General features: G+C 38.5%; 1 protein-coding gene across 1 annotated transcript in view; it reads left to right on the top strand.

The window, feature by feature from the left end:
* The window catches only part of FAP (fibroblast activation protein alpha), a 73,346-nt gene extending 46,398 nt beyond the window's left edge, over positions 1–26,948 (top strand). The window contains exons 17-26 of the mRNA XM_037140397.2: positions 3,697–3,744; positions 9,141–9,239; positions 9,572–9,641; positions 10,378–10,572; positions 15,294–15,348; positions 23,186–23,285; positions 24,322–24,386; positions 24,858–24,930; positions 25,193–25,266; positions 26,613–26,948. Of these exons, the coding sequence (XP_036996292.2) occupies positions 3,697–3,744; positions 9,141–9,239; positions 9,572–9,641; positions 10,378–10,572; positions 15,294–15,348; positions 23,186–23,285; positions 24,322–24,386; positions 24,858–24,930; positions 25,193–25,266; positions 26,613–26,714 (881 nt within the window). The 3' untranslated portion in view covers positions 26,715–26,948. The remainder of the gene's footprint in view (positions 1–3,696; positions 3,745–9,140; positions 9,240–9,571; positions 9,642–10,377; positions 10,573–15,293; positions 15,349–23,185; positions 23,286–24,321; positions 24,387–24,857; positions 24,931–25,192; positions 25,267–26,612) is intronic.
* The last annotated feature ends 773 nt before the right edge of the window (positions 26,949–27,721 follow it).

Raw genomic sequence — 27,721 nt, 5'->3', positions numbered from 1 at the left:
ATATTGAAAGCTTACATGCCAGGGATGTCGGATCATTCAACTATCGGTACTGAGTCATCTATCTTTCTTCCTCTGAAGGGACAGTCTGCTTTCTTTTAATCTCTATAATCATAAGGTCAAGAAGAATAGCTAATGTGTAATAGACACTGAATGCTTGCTGAATGAGCATAAGTGCTAGAAAGATCCAAGCATTGCTGCCTTTTGCAAAGTCTACCAAATAACTCATTCTTATGCTGATATATTTACTGGTAAAGATATCAATGGTATGAAATTTGTCCAGGAGGTGTCCAGAAGTTATCCAGCAATGTACAATGAAAAATAAAGACATTTATTACAGAAGATACAAGGTACAAGAAACACTGTACATTGGACAGTGATGCCTCAGTCCCCTTCAAAGTAGGCACCTTGGACCTCACACAGTTCTCCCAGTTGCCATCAGCTGCCCCATTATATTTTTCTGAATCTTGTCAGCGGTCTGAAATCTCTTCCCTTTTAAAAGTTATCTTAGTTTTGGTAAAAGCCAGAAGTTGCAAGGCCCCAAATCTGGGCTGTAGAAGGGCTGAGTCACCTGGATGTTTTGATGTTTCACAAAAAAACTCTGCATGAGACGTGATGAATGAGCGGGCATGTCGTCATGATGAAGCTGCCAATCACCAGTTGCCCATAGCTTCAGCCTTCTGAATCATATGAATAGTTTCTGTGGAGAAATGTTCAAACTTAACACAAAACTTGATGCAGATTCATTGCTCCACTTGCTCAGTCATTTTGAATGCTACAGCCACACAGTGCACATGCTCACTCAACGGCACCTACTGCCCCCGCGGACCAGTACAGTGAAGTTGTCATTGTTCACACATGCACGTTCCAGTCCACTGTCCTTGGCTGCCAGGTTACATCTATGTCATACAAACTGTTTTTGCTATATTAACAATGGCTGGACTTTTTCTGGACAGACGTGGTCACAAAGACTAAGCTCTAATCAAAAGTTGGTGGAAGAGTCCTTTCTAGAACTTGAATTGCCTGACTTTTCCACATTCACTCTTGCTTGGCAGTATGGTAATTTCCCATTTAGCAAAAAATATACTGTGTGGGAAGCATCACATCGTCTGGTGTTTTTGAAGCTCCAGTAATATGAGTCACCGCACCACCATAAGAAAAACCTTGAAATCTTTCCCTTTAGGATTAAGAGTAAAGCCTCATTATGTAACATCAAACTCCCTGAGAGATGGTGAGTAAATCCCAGATAATAGGTTTAAAATAGGTGAAATCACATTGATGATGCTGATGGAACAAGGGGTATGCAGAGGAGGAATTCTAGACAACTGGTGCTTACTCCACGCGGATTACACTCTCAGGATGTTTGTGTCAGGGCCAGCCAGTCATTAGTGTGTCTTGTAGTCTGGGCAAAAAAAGATATGCCAGTTCTCACTTCTGGAACTGCATACCCATGAAAATTCCATAGGGCGGATGCTGATTGCCTGGAGTCAAGAAATCCAGATTCATGTCTCATTTCCTTACATCCTGACCAAAAATATAATGTGTGCTGGTTCCTTTTAATAACTTTGAAGGAAAGCAGAACAAAATAAAAATCTCTGAAATGAAATTCTATAAAATCCTGAAACTCCACACAATAATTTTTTAAAATGTTGCTTTTTGAGGGATCTTTATAAACAATGGCCCTTCTCCTTACTCCCAAGTTGGACTGCAGTGTCAGGAAGGGAGTCAAAATATTAGCTTTATTACCTGTAATGTGGCTAAGGTGTGAAGCCTCCTGATATTGCACCCCAGAATTAAGGTTACTCACGCAAATGTGAGTACAGCTGGGTGGCTGGCCGCTAGCTTCTCCTGGGGCCCTGGCACTGCCCTACTGCTAGCATGGAGCAACAGCTCCAAAGCATGTTTCTGCAGGCAGGAAAATGCCATGAACGGGGCAGGATATGGAGTTACTTATACCCCAGTCTTTTCAGATCTCACCAAACAGGTCATTTCCCTTTACTGTTTGGGACCAAGGACGCCACTCTAACGCTACTCCTTCCACAAAGACAGAAGCGGGGCTTCTGAAGGAGGGAAAATGCACCCAGCGTCTATGTTTATTGCTTTTAACCTACTGATTGTCCCAGCAAATTTATCCTTTAAAACTATATTTTCAGGTATTATTTTATTCTACAGTTAAAGTAAGTGACAGACGGTGTTCAATTATTTGTAGATCTTGTTTAAATAGCCAATTTCTACACAGAGAACCTAAATTCCGTGGTGGACACTGGGGTGCCACCCAGACCTCCAGACTTCAGGACTGAGTTGCTCATTTCTCCAGCTGCTGAGAGGGCTGGTGGCTGACAGCTCCCAGCCCAGCCCCCGCGCCCTCCCCTCCTGCCCTGGGGATTGCTCCCAACCCAGGCACATCCTATGACTGCTCCATTATGTGGTATAAAAGCCAGCCCCATGGACCCCATTCGCTCCAGAGCTCTCCTAGGGGCTGGCTGAGGTCTCCATTGTGACTGCACAAAAGCCCACCTTCCCTTGCTGCCCCAACTTTCCTTTTCTCCCCCACAGATGTGTATTCAAATACTAGCCCCCAGATACACTTCTGGCCCACAAAACTCTTTCTGGGTCTGTTTCCTAGGGAATGTGACCTTCCACAGTATATTTCAACAGGCAACATACTCTATATAAATTTATTTCTTCATGTATTAATTACTTCAAAGAAGATGCTGGATTCTACCTAACAACATAAACTAAATCAAGAAGATAGAATGAAAATAAAATGTGGGTACTGGTGAAGGCTACTTGATAATAAAGACACAGGTAAAACTGGTCCATACAGCATGATGTCTTGCCAGAGGCCATGTATCTCTGCCTGCTGATTCTGGGGTTTATCTGTGTAATTAGATCCAAACTATTCAATATCACTTTTGGAAAAGTGCACAGGCAAGTCTTCTCACATCTGTTCTTTGACTGGGCTTGGATCTTATGTGTTATTTAAATGTAACTTAAAAGGTGATGTTAACTTCTTTATGGGGGAGAAATGGCTGCAGAATTAAAAGCTGTATTGGGTTGGCCAAAAATCCATTTAGTTTTTTCCATAAATATAATATACATTTCTCATTTTCCCCAATAACTTTCTTGATTTGGACATTTTGAGTATGTGGGCTATCTCCCACTATTGGCTTCTAGTGGGTAGGAGCCAGGCATGCTTCTGCTAAACATCTTCCAATGCATAAGACAGTGCACAGCAAATAACGATTTGGTCAAAATGTCAATAGTACCAAGAACTTTGCAAACTGCTTTTGACATGTTGCACCAGTCACAGCATCTCTCCATACATTGCACAAGTCTTTTTTTGCATTTCAGCTGCGTTTTTTAATCTTTCTTGACATAATAAAGCATAATACGCTGAAAATGTTGCATATCTTCTTCCATCTTCAATATTAAAATGGCTGCACAAAAATCGCCAATTCTGGTAAGTGTTTAAAATGCATGCTGACATAGCAGTTGTCACAATACAATCTAACGAAATTGTTTTGAAGGAAGTTAAAGACCACTAAGCACTACTAGAGCCGTTGTAAGGAAAAAAACAAAATTTTTGTCCAACCCAATACTTGAGCTTGATACCAATCACAAACACTACTAGCAGTTCTCAGAAAACTAAGCCTTATTTTAAAGTTAATCCATGCTTTGTTGTCCCTTTGTGCACAGGCCCGGGTCTCCCCATTTCTACCCTTCACGATGGCCGCACTGACCAAGGTACTCTCTGCAGTATGCTGTTGTCTTGTCTATGGAAAGAAACCCTGAAGTTTCAGACACTACACCATGGGAAGCAAGAGAGTTTCCCCATACCAAAAAGGGGAGGGTATCCTGTTATCACATAGCTTATCATTATTATACAGAGTTGGATATTCTTTGAGTCAAACCAGATCACATGAAATTCAGTAATTATTTGCAGTAAGAACCTGGTATAACACCAATGAGTTATGTCAGAGGGGTTAATTCTATCTTCCCCAATCAGCTTTATAAGAAGCACAGAAGCTTAGAATTGGAAAGAAACTGAGGGTATTTAGTACAACCTCCCTCCCCCTTTTTTTGTAATGTCTCAAACTGGAGATAAATTCTAGATATAACTCCAGTTCAAAGCAGAAGGTGATATCATGCTAGCTTTTTTGTTTTAACAGCTACGTCACACTGTTGCCACATATGAAAGCCCTGCAATTTGCAGGCTCTTTCTATTTTCAACTGCTAGCGAGATAGTCCTTGTCCAGCCCGTAATTGTAATATTGGTTCAAAATAGTTCACAGATCAAAGATCACCCTTTTTGTTCTCAACAGTGTTATCTAAGTGTAATTGACCTGAAACCCTTCCTGAGTTTCTCCATTATCCTTTGATGTACTATTAAACAATGTTATAGCATTGAAGTTGGCAGGAACTAGGCACAATGAGGGGCTTTAGCACAACTTTGGTGACAGGTCAGGCCACCACTCTGAGATTTGTTTGGCAGCCAGCTCAATGGTTCAAAGACAAGTCAAAATAAGGTAATGAGGAAAACAGAGTCAGTTCAGTACCTCTGGACAGAATAGGCATTGTAATAATGAGATTGTGAATTTAGTTTCATTTTGAGGTTTTTTTCTTTTCTTTTTTTACTTTGGGTCTAATACTAAAATACTTTTAAGAATAACAGATTGTATTTCTTAGTTTGGCTCATCTCAATCTTCAGAACTTTTAAGGCAGTTGTACTTTCAAATCTGTAACTCCTCTTTTTAATGGAAGTTGCCATAAATGTACGATTCCCATTTTTCCATGACTGCAGAATGAAAGTTGGCTTCCCTTTTCCAGACAGCAATTTCTGTAGGGCTTACTAAACTTTAATACTTTACCTAATATTTACAAATATACATAATATGTGTTTATACTTTTCTAACTTGCAAAATAGAATGCACATTTTTTAGAGTACAGTTCTGCAAACTTGTCTAATGGTGAAATTCTCCAGAGATATTTATTATAAATGTTCTGAGGCTCTTCCTAGAAATTTCAATTGAATAGACCCTAGATTAGGTTGATTAGGTTAGGTAAACTGTATTTTCACTACATTTCTAGACAAATTTCAGAGTAGGATTTTACAGCAGATGCTGTGTCTTCTCTTTATTGGTTATTTTCCATCCACTTTTCCATTGTATTTGAAGCCAGAAATCTCTGTGCAACAGATTTTTATTAAGCACCTCTCACATTAAATCAGACACTGTGCTGGTTAATAGATCCTTAAAATGAATTAATACTGGGTCATATATGGTTTCTGTCTTCAAGGGGAATACAGATCAATGGAGAATGCAAATGTGTGAATGGACAGTTACAACACAATGGGCTGAAGTACTAAGACAGGGAAATAGAGCAGAGAAAGCACATAAACAGGGCAGCTCATCTGGGTTTCTGGGTTAGGAGGTGTTTCTCAATGACAGCTACATCAGACTGATGACTCATGAATATGAAGGAGGGATTGATGCTGCTTGGACATCTGGCTTCGTCAGTGGAATGATATTGATGCTTTTTTATGGAAATGGGGGACTCTCAGTGGACAGAACACTTTGGGGAAGATGACATATGTTGTTTCACATGTTGAGTTTGAAGTACTGATGGGATATCCAAGTGGATCTGTCCTAAATAGTTTTGGATCTGGATTTTGGAGAATAGGTTTGGACAGAAGATGATGATCAAGAAGCCATTCATTGTATGGACATAAATGACATGGTTACTACAGCCACAGAGGTGGATGTGAAAGCACTCGGGAAAAATGAGGGTGGGCAGGGCCAGTGGACAGTGAGCCTAGACTACAACCCTGTGGAACACCAACATGAGAAATGGAAAGGGAAAAAATGAATCTGTAAAAGAGACCAAGAGGGAACAAAAGAAGGAGGACAACCTTGAGAGCATGTGGTCTTGAAGAGCAGGGCAGGAGAGGATCTGGGTCAAGTGCTACAGAGAGTGAGGTGAGGCCTGCTTTAAATCCATGCTCTCAGAGGCAGGGAGATTAGCATTAGCTTGATCAGAGCCGTTTCAGTGCAACAATGGAAGTGGAAGGCAGATTGAAGTAAATTTAGGCCGTGTAGGTGATAAATAAAAAGAGACAATATTTCCAATAGGCCCCACTGAAGAGAGAGAAAGGATTGATAAAGGTTTATTTTATTTTTCAAAGATGACAAACATTTGAGCATGGTTAAGGGTTGACGGAAGAAATTAGACCCAAAGCGGGAGAACACACACAGGAGGGAGGTCCCTGAGAAGTTGGGAAAAGATGAAGTCCAAAGACAGGTGAGGGGGTTGACCTCTGGCATTCTGATGAGAGAGAATGAAGAATTATTATGCAAGTGGATGAAAATTTGAAGACACTGCAGAGAACAGTACAACAGCTTCATTTTCTTTGCAAAGTGGGTAAGGCCTTTTGAAAACAACAGATAGTACTTGAACCAGATGCTATAGAAACTCAGAAGAGTTGCCACTTGACATTGAGGGCCCAACTGAGGATTAGTTGCTTCAGGCACAGCAGGTGCTCATTAAAATTACCCGACTGGTGGGATGACCTCATTTATCAGCTTTTTAAAAAAAACAGTTCTTCACATAATTTAATTAATGGGTAAATGTGGTAGTTAATATGATTCAAACAAAAATCTAATACATGATTCATCATTCTTACCATTTAATTTCATCATAATCAAAAGCCTACAAATGTATAGAGAAGACATACTACATGTCAGGTACTGGGCACTAAGGATGCTGGGTGCTGAGTACACAGAGAGCGAAACAAGGTAAAAGGTGCAGCTGGGATGGTGGCACGCCTTTGCCAGATTATAGGCTTTTAGTTCAAAGCCACATGGAGGAACCCAGTTGCCACCCCTCTTATTCTCACAGTCCTGTGGAATTCCATTTTGCTACAAGGGATGAAAAAATTGCCCATTTATCACTTATAAAAATGCAACCTCAGACTGTAGAAACATTAGCAAACTTTTAAATTAAATTTGTTATTTCAGTAAGCTATGAATTAGAAAAGTTCAATAGCTAGGAACAGAATGGAGAAGAAATCAAAATCAAAGCAACCTGGAAACACATGTTTGTTGTCTCCAACTAGCCTGTTGGAAAAATGATGATAATAGCAATACATGAATAAACAATGAAGCCACGCTATGTGCTTGCTTCACACAGGATTCCTGTTATCCATGAGTTTTTGACATAGAAAACCCACAACAGGAGAATTAAGAGCAGGCTTCACTGTACTCAAAATTGTGTGTATTCCTTTTATGTATTGATTGATTCGCATTTAACTTTTAAGATGACACAAGTATTTCTTTCCTGGTGGGTTAGCCAAAGTTAAAACAAAATTTATGTATCTGTTACAGCTTATGAATAGGGAACTCCCCCCCAAAACAGAATTATCTTGTAAAGCCTTGTAATACAGCTCCTCCCCTTCCCAGGTGAGTGTTCTAGGAACCCATCTGGTGTCGTTGTGAGAGGCTGTTTGGCTTCAGTGGATTTTTTTGGAAGACTCTTTCAGTGCATTTGCACATTTCATGATGGGTGATTTTTGAGCACACCTGCCCACACTGTGCTGCGTGTTCAGCAGTTTTTGACCAAAAATGGCATGATCTCCTACCCCACCCTTTCTATTCACCAGATCTCACCCCAAGCAACCTTTTTTTTTGTTTCCCCGGATGAAAAAAAGTCCTCAGAGGAAAACATTCAGCCTATGTGGAAGAGGTGAAACAAAAAATGGCAGGAGCACTTAAAGGCATCCAAATCAATGAGTTTAAAAACTGTTTTGAGCAGAGGAAAAAGATGTCTGGATAGGTATATTGCATCAAGTGGAGAGCACTTGAAAGGTGACTGGAGTTTAAACATGTAAGAATAAATACACAATTTTTAATAAATAAATTCTGGGTTATTTTGGGGTCTCCCTCATATACCCAAAACATCTATAATTGTTCTAGAATTAAATATAACATGTTGGAATAAAATGCCATGAGTATATGAAAATGGAGAGTTATAGGGGGAGTGGCTTGCAAACATAGTGTAGCTCCAAGTACTCTACTAGTTCCCTATCCTCAAGCATTACTTTTTTAAAAAGTCACAAAAATAAGTCCACAGAATGTCTTTTGCAGGAACCTCTGTATCTCAGAAATCATTCAGACCTTCTTTTAAAAAATAAAGCCACCAACTCTACATATTATATGAAAGCCTAACTTTACTCTAGAAGATCCTTGGTATTGATCCCAGTTCAGAACAAAGCTTACAAAAAGCCCTCCATTGCTGGAAACTCCATCCACAACATCAGAAGATAAATGGATCTGTTCTGTTTCAAAGTTTAAAGTGTGAAACCGAACTAAGATGAAATATAAACAGCTGCTTTTTAGAGGATCTTTTAAGATGAAAGACAGAGGTCATAGTGTGTATATATTGTTGTTTTAGTAAGATATGTAACTGTTATGAGAGAAAGAACTTGTAGGAATAGGATACCCAGTAATTTAATACAAAAAAAGAAGAATATCTTATATTAATCAAGTACAGAAGGAAAGGGTTAACAAAGAAATAGGTATTTTAAAAAAAAGAAATGTGTTTGAATTCACACACTAGAAATTTTTAAATGACTTTTATAACTACTTAAATAATTATTTAAAATTTTAGGTTTCAGAAATATAGATTATACCTCTACTTTTTTAGTGGATGATAAAATAAATGTCGCCTACTCAGGTCATAACCACACATTAAAAAAGAAAAGTTGGAGATAGGGAAATATGGTTTAATAAACACTCCTGGTTCTGTGATTCTGCTCGAAGTGTGTTTTGATTCTGTAAAAATCAGTTTAGGACATAATGATTGCTGTCCTTCAGAAGTTCATACCTGCTTTAAAGGCTGGATTAAAAATAAGCTTGCCAATATGAAATTCCTTAAGAAATCCTTATGTAGATTAAGTTTCATCCATGAGGTGGGGAGGTGAGGGTGGGTTAGTCAGGGGAAAGTGGTGGTGGGAAAATGAAGACGACGGTACTTGAACAACAATAAAAAAAGAACAATAAAAATAAACCAAAAGGAACTTTTAGAAAGGGAATTTTCTTATGGACATGCTTCTAATTAAAAATGGACATTTTATTTTATTTTTTAAGAAATTAAAATCCTGGAAGAAAACAAGGAATTGGAAAATGCTTTGAAAAATATCCAGCTGCCCAAAGAGGAAATAAAGAAACTTGAAGTCAATGAAATTAGTAAGATCTTTAAAAGCTTCTCATTTATAGATGAAGTTGAGCACTTACTTACCTTGCTTTAAACAACAATAGGATAAATTTTATAGTTCAAATCTTATAATATCGCAAGATATACTTTTAATTTTAGAAAATGTGTGTCTAGAAAAACAATAATTCAAGATTTCTAGTAATTCCTATATTAGACAAAAACATATAAAAATCAGTTTAAAACATATTTTTGATGAACAGTTTACTAGTGATAAATTAATTTTATGCTATTAATGTTATTAAAGAAAGTAAATAATGCTATAAGTATAGTGGAATAAAGATTTTTCTCCTTTTTTTTCCCTAAGCTTTATGGTACAAGATGATTCTTCCTCCTCAGTTTGACAGTTCAAAGAAGTACCCCTTGCTAATTCAAGTGTATGTAATATTTTCTTTGGTGTAAAAAGTATCTCCTGAAAATACGTTCGATTAAATACACATTTATGAGATAGAATGAACCACTCTCCTTAGGAGCATTTCTTATTGATGCTGTTTTTATATATTCCTCCACTAATAAGAGTAAATAAAATATGGCTATTTAAATAGACTGAGGAAGTTTGGGGACTTTAAATGGACTTGCTTACATTTGCTGTGTTGAATTTCCTTTGTATGGCAAATTGCCGAATGTGTCAGAATACCTTTGAGATAAATTGCAGCCAAAAAAAATATTGTAAATCATCTTAGCGTCTTATGTAATTGAGTTTGAAATGAAATAAGGGAATGGAATACATTTAGTGGAATCACACCCAAAATCAGTGCTGACCTACACACAATTTGCTTAAAACACCATGCATTTTTTTTAGTATATCTTATGTCTGCTTTTAGCAAGTGGCAGGTGGCAGAAATGACGAAAAACCCACACATATTCCTTGAAATGCCAACCCTAGATGTATCCGTTTTGGGGAATAGGAGAGGCTGTGTCCCAAAACAACTTCCTTGTAGCAAACCTCTGGGAAAAGCCTGGTCCGCTCTTGATTTTCAGCCAATTCTAATGCCACTGTTATTGAAATTTTATCATACAAATGTACTGGGAAATATGAAAGGCAATTCTTGGCCATGATGGGAAGTTGAGTTTTACAAAAGAATCAGAGATTCTCTCTCTCCTTTTCTTTAGGTATGGTGGTCCCTGCAGTCAGAGTGTAAGGTCTGTATTTGCTATTAGTTGGATATCTTATCTCGCAAGTAAGGAAGGGATAGTCATTGCCTTGGTGGATGGTCGAGGAACAGCTTTCCAAGGTGACAAACACCTGTACGCAGTATATCGAAAGCTGGGTGTTTATGAAGTCGAGGACCAGATCACAGCTGTCAGGTGAGCACCTGTCATTCAAGCAGAAATTGACGTACAACAGAAGTTATGGGCTTAAATTTTATTGTCTATTTTTATAATGTCTATTTTTCCAACTTCATCTAAAGCTATCATTAGTCTTAAAGAAAGATTTTTGTCCAATATGAGAAAAAATATTCATGGAAGAGAGCTGATAAATGTAGAAAAATGATTTACAGTGATAAGTGACAAATATTCTCTTTCGATGTTTGTCATTCTAATAGTGTTTCATTTATTAATGTGGCTCACAATTAACAGAAAAATTTGTGTAACTGTAGGGGTGGTCTGTAGAAAACCAGACAGCTGAATTTGCTCAAGTGTTGTGGATTCTAGTTCATAAATTTAGGAATAGGTCAAGATTTCATCAGCACTATATACTGGTAGATGTTAAGCATTTATTTGTAATTAAGCTGTGAAGTTCGGTTGTGTTAGCATGAAAGTGTTTCTTTATTTTCATTTGACAAAAAGTTCATTTTACATTGTAGAAATTATATTATGAAAACATTTAGAGACAAGACAGGTTCAGAATTTGAGTTTTACTTCCCAACTACATTCTCAACCACAATCTATGGCTCAATCATCTTTTCCTAAAAAAAAATAGTCACCAAATTGTTGCTTATTTGAAAACACTGTTTGGGATTTTTCTGGATATTTCTCTGTAGTTGTTGGGTTTCTGTTATTATAGTGTAAGTCGATGAAGGTAGCGAATAGTAGTTTATAAACGTAAAAGCTGACTCAGGCTGACAGCACTCTGAGTCCTGGGGGTGTGTGCCGGAGGTCAGACACTGTCACACCAAATAGCGATTTAGAACATTCATTGATGCATTTCCCTTACCATCGTGATGGTATTAATAGTTATCGATTTTATTCAGCATCTACAACACAGATTGTATTTAACATCTAGGAGCCAGGCCCAGACAACACTTTTCTGTATTTTGTCTGTAATTAAAGCAGAAAAGTTTAGACTCACAAGTAATTATTTTTTGAATAGAAAAGTAATCATAACCCATATGTTTGCAATTTTTCTTCCATTCTGTGAACAGTAATAGACACAAGAATGGATTAACAACAGACTATTTGAGTAAAATCTTACAAATCAATAAGTAGATTATCAAATAACACTACACAAATCTGTAGCCATCATTCATGCCTAAGTTGCAGGAAGTTTCATAATTTTTACTAATTCATATTTTTGACCTTTCTGCTGTTAACCCTGGGAGAGTCTTCTGCCTGATGGAGAGAAGTAGAAGAGATAGCTTTAAAAAAATTCTACAGGGCGATCAGTTTCTCATATAAAGACTGCAGTGTGCCTTAATGTTAACACAATTGTCAGCATTATAGGCTGAATTCTTTAAAGAATTTTATTTGGCACTGCAGGCAAATCTATTTGTACTTAAACCATGCAATAAACACCAAAGACATGTAAATCCTGGGACTACTTCAAAAGACAAAGATGTAAATTGTGTGTCATTTGTAATTCAGTTAGATATTTTACAAAATTAATAGAGCTAAAAAGTGGTTTGTTTTGGTATTGGTTAACAGACAATCTCACGAGCATCACTATTCATCACCACAACCTAGCAATAACAACCAAAGACAGCTTTATATTCTTGTCTATTTATTTGCCACCAGAAATACAGCATTCAAATTTAAGAATATCTTAAAAACAGAAAAGATAGCTTCTTAGTGTGTTCGTTAGATGGAATGAAAATTTAAACCTGAAGCCCATTCTATAAACCTTAACAAAAATTATTATTTTTGATGTTCAATGTATAGCAAAGAAAGCCACAAATTTTCCTGATTTTCACAATGACTTAAATACCTTAGGCATTTAGAACTGAAGATGGACCAGAGACATTATTACTTGGCTACCTTTATCTTCAATGAGCCATTTTTAGGATGGAACCTAAAGAAGGTCTCCTGCTGTAGATCAGGCATATCTTCACTCATGTACTCAGCCTTTCAACAAAATCAAATACTCATGCACACCATTGCAATATACTTTGTATAAAATTGTCCAGTGTACAATCCCTATTTTCAATGTACTTACAATCTTTGTAAAATGGAAACCACCTATGCTCTAAAGAGACAGCATTGCTGTTTGATAAAACTTATAGTAAACATCCTAGCGGGCAAGGGGCAGCTAAGTGGCCCACTCAAGGGACATATGCAACAATGTGGAGATGCCAGTTGGGGCTGGCCTTGGTTTTACGAAAGTGAAAGGGAAGGCTTGAAGTCCAGTGCTTTGCGAAAACAAGCTAAAAAGGGTAGATTTATGAGCACAATCCTGGGAATAACTCAGGCACATGACTCCCCAAGAGGTGTTTTAGGAATCTGACACTGAATGTCTGACCTAGGGAAATGGGATTTTGATCTCTTTGTCATAGTTCTCAAATTACCTTCCCCCCAAAGAAGGCAATTTGTCCCTGTGAATCTCTTACAAAATTTAATCTGGATAAATTTTTATATACTAAAAGGAAATCATATATACATGTTTGGAAATAACAGTAAACACTAGTCAGGGCCGATAAATAGATTCGAACAAAGGAAAGCAGGAAAAATACAAAATAAACCATACAGCCTCACAACTTTTAACTATACAAAAGAAATCTTTCAAAGGAGATGCTTGTGAGGTCAGAGAAGAACTAAAACTAGAACCTGCTCTCTTCCAGTTGCTCTATAAATGTTACGTATGTGAGAGCCATGAAACTCCATTGGTAATAGAGTGAATTCTGCTCATTGGAGGATACCTGGCATTTTTGACATTCCCACAATTTTGAAATTTTATATAACTTAAGGGTTAATGGTAAGGAAGAATTATGTGATAAAAATACATTATATCATACTGTTATACATGTTACCAATAAGAACATTTCCAAAACAGAATAACAACTAGAATTGTAAATTGACCTTTGGGCTAGGGCCATTTTTATGAGAGAAAAGTTGTAAAGTTCAGTCCAGCATTCTCAATTAGAAAAACATGTTTTTTCATTCGTTACTAACATTTTGTTGATTTAACCACATTACCAACAGTATTTCTGATAACCCTCCTGGAAGCTCTTCAGAATTTGGAGGTAAATTTTATAGAGCCTTGTTGGTCTCAATGTGCTCGGATTATCTAGGTAGCCTTTCACCTAGTCCTGCCACGTTAAGTGTTAATGTTTCATTTCCATGTTAACTATTGCGCTATCACTTCCTGTAAATGTCATCGTTTCAGAATAAACCTAGGAAGGGAGCTGTTAAGAATTTCCTGTTCCCATATATAACCTGTTATTTGCTTTTACCCTAGATGAAAGCAATATGATCACTAGCTTCTGGAAAACCATAAAAATCGCGTTTGGTTTTATGGCCCAGAACTGTCTTCAATCACTAGTGGCAAACTGACTTTTTTAGTGAAGGAAGTGCACCTTTTCTTCTTTCTTTTGGTTTTTGAAGTTTGTGGAAGAACTGCCAGAATGCCACAGTTTGCTGCACATTTTCTCTGCTTCGCTATGAATGGCATCCGCACAGGTAGCAACTTTCCATTTGCTACTGCATTTCTTCCCTGTACTCTCCAATGTCCCTCAGACTCGGTGTTGGGTAAGCTGTGACTGACGGGGCTTCTTCCCATCTGTTTGTCCCGGGCATTTGCCCAACTCTACGCGTTGGAGATGTACACGTCGAATCGATGCAGTGAGCAAAATGGTCACTGTAGGAAACTCAGTTTTTCAACTAATGAAAACCACTCCATCCTGCTTTAGAAGAAGAATCAGATGGAGCATTAACATAACTGAAGGAAACAAAAAAGTTGTATTTTTCTGGGGCCATGGGGCCACTTTGACTGCCCCCCTCCTTCCCGTGACTGCTGCGTCCCCGGCCTCTGCAATCGCTCCTCGGTTATTTTTTTCATTCACTGCTTCTGTTTCTCTGAAAGTTTCTTGAGTTTTTATCAAATTATTCCCAGAATAAATCACAATTTATAAATCACAAACACTAGCCCTCTGGAGGAAGCATGAAATAAATTAGCTTAAAACACTCTCTCTCTCTCTTTTTTCTTTTTTGTACCAACCTTGCAGAGGTACATTTCTGAGGGCTTCCCCTGACTTTTAAAGGTTACCCTCCAGCACGCCCCTTGCTCCTGAGCAGAGATTTATTTTCAAAACAGTGTTCAAATGGAGGCTCTGCGGTGATGGAGCTCTGCTGGATCATGTTCATATCCTAAAAGATGCAAATCATTGTCCACACCAGGATGAATGCAGGATGCTAACATATGAGATGGTATGGAGATGGCTATTTTTCCACGGATGAATGCAAACAACAGTGAGAGGGTGATTAATATCTAAGAAGGTCATGAGAAATTAATGAGACAAAATAGCAACAAGAGAAACCTCTTTTTCTACAGCCGGGGATTTGGAAAGAGGGTCCTTGCATGGTGACACTATTTGCTGTGTTTCTGAGAGCCACCCACACAGTTAGGATACGAGGCCTCCCAGCCTGAAAAGTACCACTCAGTAGATGTACAGTAGAGCCTAGAGGATCTTTTTCTCCTTTTCAAAAACATGATAATATTATTTTAATTATTTGTAAATGTAGCCTGATTATGCATGTGTTTAAACAAAGACAATATAGCATTTCTATTAAATTTTTGGATTAAATATGCTTGTGTAATGAAGTAAATGTCATGTGTACACACTTAAAATTCTAAAAACTTGTTTCTTTTACTTTAGAAAATTCATAGAAATGGGTTTCATTGATGAAAAAAGAATAGCCATATGGGGCTGGGTGAGTTGTTTTATATGTTTTATGCCTGTTATTCAGTTCTGCAATTATCATCTTCTACACTGTTCGCTTATAAGGTTTCTCATGAAATGTTAATGTTGGCACATAATTTAATCTGTCAATGAAAACAGTCAATTTTAATAATCTGTGCTTCAAAGTGATGGCTATAAGTTGTTCCCTTTTTTCAATCATTTAGTTTCTTCCCTGTTTAGCAAATTAAGTTATAACTGACACTTTTACTTAATATTTTGGTATCAGATTACCGTATAATGAACTGAACCATATTCATCAGAGGTTGAATTCCCTTCATTATTTTAAGGTTAATATATCTTTTATTTTATATTTCATCATTTTATTTTAATGACAAGCTAAACGAAAGTGTAAAATTACAGAAGCTTTCAGAATATAAATTCCCTAGTATCTCTCCTCCACCAGTCATATCTTGCTTGGTTTGGGGGTAGAGGGAAAAGTAATATTTTTTTAACCAGAACTCATGGTAATTTGTGCCCATCAGAGAGAGGGGGAGTATTCAGTCTCCTAGTTGTAGGTCACGAAGAACTGTGCAGGTTTATAAAGTACATGTTACAAGGAAGTGGTTTTGGTTATTGGTCATGGACAATGAAGTCACTAAAAAGGTTGGAGAAATACTGGAAAGGACTTAGATTTGCCCCCTATAAATTATGATAATTACCCTTCAAGAAAAATTTTCTGTTTCACTTTTTGGTCTGAATTTGTACATTTGCAAGTCAATTGGAAGCCATTTGTGCTCGGGTTGTTTTTCTTGGCTGTTTTCTATGAGCGGCCTGCACAAGATGGAAGGAATGAAGCCCAATATTGAAGGGAATCTGCAGAATTTGGCTCAAGTTTCAGCTCAGTGACCAGGTGAAGAGCTGTTACGGATTTGTAGAAAGTTGTTATTTCAGGCCGTTTGCTCTTTCTTAAAACTATCAAATTTAAGTATCTAAACACACTGGTGGGACTCAAAGGGAATAAATAAAATATTTCAGATAAGACTATTGCTACCATCCATTTTTATGATGTTTCCTAAAGTAAATTCTTGAAAGATTCAAATTTTAAGCTGAACACTTACATCTCATCATTAATATTTCTCTTAGAATTTTACTTTGGTTTTATTGTAGGCTTTGAAATAACCATAAAGTGGAACTTTTCATTTCACTCCTGGAAAATTCTAAGTATTAGTTTCATAGAGAAGCACCTATGTGGGGTGATTTAAGGAACCTACTCGTCACCCAGCAATACATCCATCAGTCTGAAATTCTTCAATAAGACCTTCTCACCATGTCTGTACAAATGCTTCTGGAAGAAATAGTGTGTATCAGGCCCCCTTTATTGTTTCCTTTCCAACATGGCAGTGGCTGTGAGGTGAGCCCCAGGAGCATGTGTGGGAGAAGAAACGAGGGAACAGCTAACAGATATAACACTTGAGCAGCCCCTTAATCAGTAGGAGAACTTGGGAGATCCTGAAGGAAAAAGACCTTACCACTCTGTTTTTTTATCAGTTCTTTGAGTGTAAGACCAATACGTATTTATTAATCCATCCATCTCATTGTTGACTCATTTGTTGTTTCTTCCATGTGCAAAAATTTTAGTGGCTCTCAACTAGGTCTTCTGTGAGGTTCTTTAGGGATGACGAGATGAGTAAGTAAGTTATCTCCCTGGACCTCCAGTAGAGTAAATAGCCAAAAAAAAAAAAAAGAATTGCTCGGCAAATGTCCCAAGTGTGAAAAGAGATACAACTTGTGGAGAAAACCAGGGAGAAGAGTGGTTAATTCTCGCTGTCAGAGCCAAGAGGAGATTCAGAAATGAGGCGGCACTGGGCTTGGTGACTGGAGGTGAGTTAAGGGGTGTTCTAGGCAGAGCGAAGACCACATTGCCTAGGTGCTAAGGCTAACAAAGAGTATGGCGAACGGGGGCTCTGGGTTGTTTAGGGATGTTTGCAATTTCAGGAATAGGAGGCATATGATGAAGAAGGTGAGCTGAGTCTGGGTAAGTAGGTAGCCAGATAACAGGAGTCCTTTTAGGCCACATAAGGGAGAATGAGCTTTATCCACAGCTCTGTGACACATTTCTCTCCTCATTTTTCTATGTCCAACAGTCTTTACACCCCATTTATTCTTCAAGTGTTGGTGTTTCTCTGGGTCTGGCCTTCACTCTCATTGTTCTTCGTGTCCTTGGGGAAACCCATGTGGTTTCCAGGATAATGAAACTGCCACATCCCTGCCACTAGCCTGAGTTTTCTTTCTGAGCCCCACCTTTCCTAGACCTATTTATTGATCACCTTTTCCCAGCATCTTACAGGGACCTCAGGTTTAACTTGCCCAAGCTAAACTCACTATAGTCTTCTTTAAAACAAGCTCTCATCTTTATTAAGGACCTCACCACACACCTGGCCACACTAGTTATTAAGTTCAGAGCTATTTTTAACTTTACCTGCTCCCTGACTCCAAACATTCTGTCGGTTAGTAAATTCTTTCGATTCTACCTTCAAACATCAAAACCTGTACTCACTGACATTGCCATAGTTCAGGTTTCTTCACACCTTATTAGACCAGAGCTTCTCAAATGTGGGTTTACATGAGCATCACCTGGAGAACTTGTTAAAACATAGTTTCTAAGGACCTACTACCCGCGATTGTGAGTTGGTGCTCCCGGTGGAACATTAAGATTTGCATTTCGAACACGATCCTAGGTAAGGCTGATTCTTTTGGTCCACAGGTTGGATGGTACCAGTTTTTAACTCTTCCAATTGCCTCTTAACTATCCTCACTTCTTTGGCCTCACAAGCTCTAATATTTCTAATAAAGTTACTGTTACAAAACACAGTTCTTACTGAGTTGCTTTCCTGCTTAAATATTTTGTAGGGCTACACATTGACCTCAGTCTAGTGTACAAACGTATTTCCTTGCATGCCAGGCCCTTGGCACACTGATTGTAACCTAGTTTTCCAGTCTCATCTTTCTCCCCACGCCTGTTGAATAATTTTGCTTATGCCTGTGCTTCCAGTAATTTTGTAAATCCTGTTCTCTGCACCTGCGATGTCCATTATCTTCTTCTACTTCCTACCTATTCCTCACTCCACAATGGAAAATTGTTACTTGCCCTTTCAGACCCAAGACTGATATGACTTTTTGCGCTCCAATAGTTCTTTATAGTGCTTTTATAGAAATTGCTGTGTTTTATCTTCTCTGTCTATTGGTTTTTCCCACAAGAATGCCTGCTCATTAAGGGAATGGACTTTGTCTTTTTTAGCGAAGTATTGTGCTAAACATTTTTCTCAAATGTTTAGCACAATACTTTACCACATCATAAAACTATGATGTTGTTTAAACTGAATTTAACCTTATAAGTCGGTGTTACCCTAAATGTGTTCTATTAGTTCCAATAAATGTTTTGAGAAAAGATTCTCTGGTCTAATAATTCATAAATCATACCTTCTATACAACAGTGTATGCAGGCTCTTTAAAGGAATATTAAAGGATCCTGTTGTATTTTTGTCTAGTACAGTATTACCAAAAAGTATTTGATTCCAGGATACCTCTTTGAGAAGTGCTCTAGAACTCAACAGAGAGTGGAGTTGGTATCTTAGAAAGATACTCTTGGCTGCCAAGTAAAGGATGGCCTGGGTGTTGCAGGGGAAGAGTGGGCCAAGGACTTAAGAGACCAGTAACACTGGTGAAAATACCATGGGCCTGAGTTTAGGCAGTGAATTGGGTGGTGGGAACAGGTCAGCTCGGAGTGTTCTTTTAGAGTGTAATAAGCAGGGGCCATGGGAAATTGGAGAGGGTGCAAAGGAAGACATTGAGAATGACCATGAGGGCTATTTAGCTATTATTGTATTCCATAGTTGGGGAGAAAATACCTGACTCTGTGCAGTGTTAGAAACGTCACTGGTCTGAGAAATACACTGTAGCTAACCACACAGCACTGTTTGAAATCGGTTGGTCAGTAAGCTGCATATCCTATGTTTTCGTCCACTGTCCAGATTAGGAAGAGGAGAAGAGGAATTTTTACCTTACACTTGAATTTTTTTCTGGCTCACACAAACCAAAGTCCTGTAGCCCTGTTTTTACCTGCTTATCAGATATCCACTATGCTTCCAGTACTATGCCTAAGAAGTGTCTTTGTGACAGTGTTTTCAATTGGGTTGTTTTGTGCCTCGGAGGACATTTGGCAAAGTCTGGGGAGATTTTTGGTTGTTACAATGGCTGTGGTACTACCGGCATCTATTGAAGAGAGACCAGAGATGCTGTTAGTTATCTCACAATGCTCAGGACAGACTCCCACAAGAAAAGAACTATCCAGACCAAAATGTCAACAGCACCAAGGTTGTAAAACCCTAGTTTATGTGAAGAAAAATTGAAGCATTTATTTTCTGACAATTGAAGAGCAGCAGGGGTTTTGCCTAAATTATTAGAATAACAACCACATTTATAGGCTTTGCTTTGTTAATATAGGCCTAGCCAGGTGGTGTTGAATAAGCATTAGTTCATGATTTAATCTTAGTTCCTTTCTCTTCCAGTGACTAATTATAAGCAATTTGAATTGCTATGTGTGATCAACGATGTAAAAGTAGGACAAATGCACCTCTAATGAGACCATATTAAATTCTAAACTTGAAGTTCCCCAGAAACATTTGCTCTGGTGTAGGGATGCAGCAGACATGGCATGGCTTGTAGAGCCAGGTGTCTCGGGACAGAGTCCCACCACTGCTGCTTACCGACCGTGTGACTTCTCTCAGTTTACTCTGAGCCTCAGTTTCCCCATCATGAAACTCAACAGTAATTTCCTCACTAACTCACCTTGTGGGTTAGATGAGTTAATAGAATAGTCATATATTAAACAAATATATATTCTATTCCTACTGTGTTTCAAATCATATTCCCAGTGCTGGTGATATATTCATTAACAATAAAAAAATTTCTACCTTTCTAGAGTTTGGTCATGGTTGGGAGAAAGATAATGAGCAAGATAAAAAAGGAAAATGTTTAGGATGTTGAATGCTGTTAAGTGCAATGGAGAAAAACAAAGCAAGAAAAGAGCATGGTGTGCAGGGTGGGTAGATTTTTAGGTTAGAAGGACAAGTGAACTTTTTCTTTTTTCTTTTGTGTTAAGATTTAAAATGGAGAGAAAGTAAGTCATGCCAATTTCTGGGGCAAGAGCATTCTGGGTAGAGGGTGGCATCCTTTGCCAAATTTCCGGGGCTAGGTCCTGTTTGGGGAGTGCAAAGAACATCAGGATGGCCAGCGAGCAAGGGGGACATGTGAGGTGGGAGAAGGGAAGCAGATTGTGTAGGACCACAGGGACCTTTGTGATCATCTCGGCCATACAAACATTAGCTCGTTATTATTGCCTGTAGGTAAAATGTTCCAATGTGCTTTATAGCTCACATAAAAATATTCCATAAACCCCTCAAAATTCTGTGCCCTTCTAAAAATGTTTTTAAAGATATCCTTCATTTAAGCAAAATGGCAAGGCGTCTAAGTGCAAAGGACAAAATTCTAGAATTCTCATGGCCAATCTGCTCCGTGGGCTCTTTCCTTGCGGCAGCCACCCACTCTGCCTTGGAGGCCCACCCAAGGGAGAGCAGAAAAAAGTTAACTCGGGTGCTTTTTTTCTCCTTCATTTCTACAATAAGAATCGTTTTGCTAAGCTGCCTGAGAATTTAAACTACACCTTCTTTTGTTGTGCTGCTGCTAGTATAGTTTTGCTCTTACAGATAGTTTGTATTCATCTTGAGAATATGAAAATTTTATTTATATATAGCACTATTATCCAATCATGGAGTAAGTACAGATTAAGAATTTCTAAGATTTTGAACAGATATATTCAAAACCCTTTTTACTATGTGCAAATGCTTTCAATTTCCAATCTCCCCCGTGCTATTTTCTGTTCTGGGGCACAGGAGAGGAGGAGAAGGTCCCAGCATTGTTATTTGCAGTGAACACACTTTCCCAACAGAACCATAAGCAGTAATGATTTTCCTAAAGGACTCAGGCTGACTCTGCTCTCATTCGAGCCTACAATTCTGAAGGAAGGAAAGGTCTGCTCCAGGAGTAGTTGTTGCTAATCTACTCACCAAAAAAATTATTTTGGTATTACGGGTGAAAGTTTGAACCTGATAGAAAATTTTCACTTACTAAAAAGACTTAAAAATTTTTTAAAGCAAAAAAATTCTGTAATATATTTTTTCTGTTTCTTTTTTTTTAATTTTTAAAATTTATTGGGGTGACATTGGTTAATAATATTACATAGGTTTCAAGTACATTTCTACTGGCATGATTCTGAAGTCCAAATGTTTCTTCTGTTTTTAAAATATATCTTTTCCCTATTAAAGCTTATTTTAGTTTTTCTCCATGTATGATAAAAAGAGCCAGCAGTACAATCAGAACCACCTCTTTATTCTGCGTTTTGGAGTCAAGGGTCCTCAGCAAAACTTGCCAGAGCGGGAAACATAAATCTATAAACTAGAGAAGTCTTCCTTTAACTGCTGAATTCAGCAAGGTCATTTAGCTTATTCCTCCATTTCATGTATTTTATGAAGATTAGACCCCCACCACTGCCCATGGACTTGTCCCATTTGTCTGCCTGCCTGTCTGTCTGTCTGTCTGTCAGTTTTTCTCTCTTGCTTTGTAGAGCTCTCTCTCTCTCATTCTTTCGCCCTCTCTAAAGACTGACTTTTCTGTACCGAATGGTGATACGAGCTTTTCTGACCTGAGGAAAATGATTTCTGGGAATTCATGGTAATAATATTTTAAACACAAACTACCTCATTAGTGGGAGAGTCATACTGTCCTCCTATGACTTGCAGGGATGTCCCAGCATTGGGGCAAAATAAACCCAGAGACTCACTTCCTAATTGAGCAAGCACATTTGGCGGGGGAGGGAGGACCCACGTCCCAGAAACACCACTTGCGCCATGTTTCCAGAAGGGACTCTCCTGGCAAGTGCACACAGGTTAGGTGTGCCTTCCAGGGACAGGCGCAGCCTTACTGTGATGCTCTGGTGTCTTCATTTTTTAGAAAAAGGTTCCAATTTCCAAGTGACGTGGGCAGACGACTCTTCTGTTTTTAGGGTCGTATTTCTGAGTTACCTATTGATTGCTGGAGGAAGAAAAGTGGCTCCAGCCACTTTTGAAAGCTAAATCTGCCCTTTACCCCGAAATTTGTATTCCTTTGTGTATTTCTTCACTTTCCTATCAGATTTATGGGAGGGTATGTAAACTTTAAAAAAAACACCATTGGCTTTTTCTTATTTGAACTGCCTGCCAGAAATCCTTAAAACAGAATATGTAACATGACATTATACAAAAACCCTGGCCGTGTCTTAAACTATCTGCAAGGTTCTTATGTCCTTCCCTTGCTGTTCTGTTATGAAAATAAGTAACTACACAGATACAAGTTCTGCCTCACAGGACTTTTGCAAATTATGGGAAGTAGCTTGCATTTACATTTTAGGAATAATCTTTTTTGGTTCATTTCTTTCAAGTAAAATTCTGTTTTTGCTGCAGCAAGGCCCTGGTTGGAAAAATATAGAAGAGAAAAAAAGAGAAATTTTTACAGAAAAATTACAATTATAGCCGTGCCTTAAACTGCTCCTGCCATGTTCTGATCGGCACACCAAGTATTTATAATTTACTAAGGATGAAATTTCTGTTATGCCTCATAGTGCTTACTGCCAAGGGTGTAAGGTAGACGTTTAATCTACCCCATCCATGTTTCCCAGCTCCCATCAGCACTGTTGCAAGTAAAGTTGCTATAAAAATACAGAGGAGAGTTTATGAAAGTAAAAGTGGGACTAACTCATAATAATGTCTCCACAGTCCTACGGTGGTTATGTTTCGTCACTGGCCCTTGCGTCCGGAACTGGTCTTTTCAAATGTGGAATAGCAGTAGCTCCAGTCTCCAGCTGGGAATATTATGGTATGGAAACATTTTATAAACATTGCTGAAAGAACATGCAACACATAATTACTCTTTATGTGAGGTTGCTAAGAAAATAAATGATACAGTAAAATTCACCTCAGCATCACTGGGGAGAAATACGATCTATAAACAAGGTTATTGTTATGATTCATTATAATCATAACAATCAAAGAAATTTTAGAGTGAGGAAGAACTTGTTCAAAATCCAACATATCTTGTTCTCTCCAGAAACCTTGTTCCTCCTGCTGAAACAAACCTTTATAGTCAGAGGTGACTGGGTTTCTGGAAGCTCACGGTTGCAACATAGCTGGATTTTAAGCACATCCTATACAAAGTCAGACAGAGCCTAGTAATTCCCCTCCACACCACCATTTTGCAGCTTCCAGTACCATTGCTCCAGGAATCAGAACAACAAATATCTGTTCGAGAAGTACACTTTTCCTGGTTGCCTATTTCTATGATTAATATCAATGAAGGATGATTATTTGGAATTAACTCTAATAACTGTATGAAAATTAGATTTCATCATATCCTCTTCCCTGTGTTGGGGGGAAATGAGACGATTGTGACTTTTAGGAATCTTTATTCAGAAAAAAAAGTATATGTATGTTGGAGGAGGAAGATTTAGGGGACATATTTCCATCCCAGATTAATTAACACTAAGGGAAGAAATACAGGTGGCTGCATTTGTGATTTCTTTTAAAATATAATGAGGTCATTCCATGGGGTCATTCCTTTATCAACATTCTCTCAACTGATGGGCTTTGGGTAGAAGTAAAAAGCTAAAATTCAGCTCTTTCTAATGATAGATGCTCCTATTTCCACAATCTCCTCCTCCATTATTTCTCTAGTCCCACGAAGGCAAATTGCAGAGCAAAAGTCTTGGGTGGAGCCTCACAGTGAAGGAAAGCAAGGCCCTTCCTCAGCAGCTGTGCACGGGGGCACTGAGGGGCAGTTATCGAACCAGGGGTCTCACTGGTTCATGACAAGGCACTCACCATATGCAAACAACATATTCTTATTTATTTTGTAGCATCAATCTACACAGAGCGATTCATGGGTCTCCCAACAAAGGATGATAATCTCGAGCACTATAAAGTAAGAACTTTTTGTTTTCTTTGGGTCATTAATTTATTTCAAGTGTGTAAAATAATTTTAAAGCTGCCATTCAGAGTTCACACTTTTTCTGGGTCCCCGAGCAAATGTGATGATCTTTTGTTAGCTGCAAAACACCTCACTAGAAAGAAATTTACTCCTTTTGAATTTTATTCTTTCTTTCCCCTTCCTTCTCCCCACCCCCAACCCCTACACAGCTTGAGCCGGCATCATTTATGCCTAAGGTCTCACTCATATGTAACATATGACACATAAACTTTCAGTTTTTCAAACCAAGAATCAGATGGAAGTAATGCAAATGATGAAGAAAATGTGTTGCTCTGACTCTTAAATATTTATCAACCAAAGCAATACATAATTTCAGTATTGGTGCTAAGTCCATTGCACAATGATTTAGCTAGTTTTCTATTAGAACTTGCAGCAACTAAAATGTTAATTTTTCCTCTTTTCCAGAATTCAACTGTGATGGCAAGAGCAGAATATTTCAGAAATGTAGACTATCTTCTCATCCACGGAACAGCAGATGGTGAGGTTTAAGCAAGACTCTTACACATAAAAATACTGAGCCAGCATCACTTTGTTTAAGAAACATTAAGCATCCTCCTATGCCCATGCTCAGGGTCAGTACCTAAGAGTCAGGGACATTTCCATAAATGAGTGTGATTACGCACTGCTGACAATGTCAACGGCATGACTAGATAATTGTTGGTGCTCATTTCCAGGCGGTACATTGTCACTCTGTGCTTTCTGGTATTTAACAGCACTTTAACTCTCTCTCTTTGTTGCAGATAATGTGCACTTTCAAAACTCAGCACAGATTGCTAAAGCTCTGGTTAATGCACAAGTGGATTTCCAGGCAATGGTACATAATTTTATTTTACTCATGTTCACGGCCTTAGACCCCTAAGCAAAAAGGAGGAACCTTTTAATTTCCTTTTTTAACTAAAACTTGACAAAGAGGCTGAAGGGTGGAGTAGGCATAACATCAGCAAATGAATCTGGAGCTTTCATTAACTCTCCAAGGGACACCAGGATAGTCATGGCCCCTCTGGTGATTCCAGCTGAATCATGTTTAAAATAAAGGCATCCACAAGATGAGATGATCTCCTAGCTCACACATCCAGTAGCTCTGTGATCCTATGTGCTGAGACCCTGCAAAAACCTGGGAGCCCCAAAGTAGCTGGAAGATCCTGTTTATTCTGAAACAAGCCATTGCAGAAAGTGATCAGGGACCCTGGAGGCTCTTTGAAGTCAAGTAGCTCCACTCGGTGTTAGAAAATGTTTTCTTTGGTTATGTCCTCAGCTTCTGGCACATGCTTGGCCCACCACGGGAGCTCCCATTTTTACTAAGGGAAAGAATGAATGAGCTAACTGTAATATCCAGGTTGCGTGAGGAATGGGAAATGAAAACAGAGGAAAATAAAGCAAAGCCGAGGCAAGGGAGACAATCTTTCCTCCTCTTTGGGAAGTATAAATTCTTCCTCACTCACTTATATTGAACAACAATCCAGAAAAGGAAATCCCCATCTTTTTGATATTTTTTTAAAAATAATGTACAAGAGCAGGGTGAGATTTTTCTGGTCTTTTTTTTTTCACTGTGACTCGCCCCAAAGCAAATTCAGCTTATAAATCTATAAGATTACACATGACCACTAGCCGCCTTTATTACCAGCATCTTTCCAACAGTAGAGTTTAATCTAGACACCATATTTCTGCTTTTTTAATGATACTATTTTTAAGTCCTTTGAAGGATGTTTACGGTTGTACGTGTTGTAGATTTTCTACCATAGAAAGGAATTAGAGTCAGAGACTAAAAACCTTATGGAATGTTTGAGATAAAAGGAACCTTAGGGAAAAGCAACCCAAGCCCCCTTTATTTTACAAATGAGGAGACCGAGCTCCAGAGGAGCAAAGTAGCAGTCCCAGCACGAGAGCTCTGGAACCCATGCCTGCTCCAGTCCGCCAGTCACTGGGGGGGCTCAGCCACCCAGAGCCAAAACACAGTTTACAGTAGACGAAATTGTAGTGAAGGAGCTCTTCAGGTCTTCCTGCTCCAAACACTTATGTTTGTTTATTTGAGTGTTGTTAGGTAGAATTTCAACTGTAATATTAGAAAAGCTAACCAGGTCCCAGGAGCATCTGAAAGTCAAAGCTGGGTGCATGGCGTGCCCGCAGGAATAAAGCAGGCTCCTTCCTTTTGTGTTTCAGTGGTACTCTGACCAGAACCACGGCATCACGGGCCTGTCTACAAAGCACCTCTACACACACATGACCCACTTCCTAAAGCAATGTTTTTCCCTGTCAGACTGAAGACGGTGCCGATACAAGCCTGTTTCACAGTCTGAATAGTTCGGATAAATGCCTCAGACTGCTTGCTTGTTTTACTCTTTATATTGTTAAAATGTTGGTATAAACAAACGAATGTTGTTCGAATGGCTGGCAAAACTATTAGGACTCAGAAGTTCAATGAAAATATTGTCTACATTTCCTGTTACTCTGCAAAGGAAGAGAAAGGGGAGCCATGCCTCTTGCCTCGGACACAGTATTTTATCACCAGTTTATCTGAGGACAAAAATAAAGTTGGAAGTTAAAGTGCTATTATTTTGTCTATGTTCATTGATTTCAGGTTCCAGTTTCTATCACAGAGAGAAGTGCTTCTGCCGGGCAAACACATGAATAATATTAGGGTGACTGGTCGTGAAGGAGGGGAATTTAGAAACTGAGATGCATTTTGTAGAGGTTTGCTCTCCAAGAAATGTTTATTAGATGTCTCTCAGAAGATTTCTTCAACATTGCCAAAAGCTTTTCTTAAGGATAAAGTCAGAATTTTGAATTAAGGCTCCTGTTAAGGAACACTTCAAAATTGGAAACGTTCCTATTTTGTATCCCTTTTTTGAATTAGTAATAGTAACTGCCTTCAGACTGCTAAACCACTCCAAACTAAATGAAACAAAATAAATGAAATTAAATAGCATCAATAGCTGGAAAGGAAAAGCATTCTATCTCTGAAATTTTTCTGGGGTTTTAGTTTACATTATAGTTTGCTTTGAAAAAAGGGAAAAATGCATAATGATTGAAATCACAAAGCCAGTGCTCTGCCAGTAACTGTCCCCATCCATCAGAAAGTTATGGGCGGCTTGCCATCTCTGTGGTGCCACAGAATTCAAAAAAACCACACCAGGTCTCCAGAAACCATTTCTGAAATGAATGTTAGAAGTCTCCCTGAAGCCACTCACTGCCTAGGGGACTGTTGGTTGACACCTTTCCCAGCTCTGATTGCCCTGGATGATTACCCCCCATCCCTAGCTTGATTCTCC

This window comes from Artibeus jamaicensis, unplaced genomic scaffold, assembly GCF_021234435.1.
Source record: "Artibeus jamaicensis isolate MK-2021 breed Jamaican fruit bat unplaced genomic scaffold, CSHL_Jam_final contig_391, whole genome shotgun sequence".
NCBI lineage: Eukaryota > Metazoa > Chordata > Mammalia > Chiroptera > Phyllostomidae > Artibeus > Artibeus jamaicensis.
The sequence above is the reverse complement of the archived record's forward strand: the minus strand, read 5'-3'. Positions and strand labels throughout refer to the sequence as shown.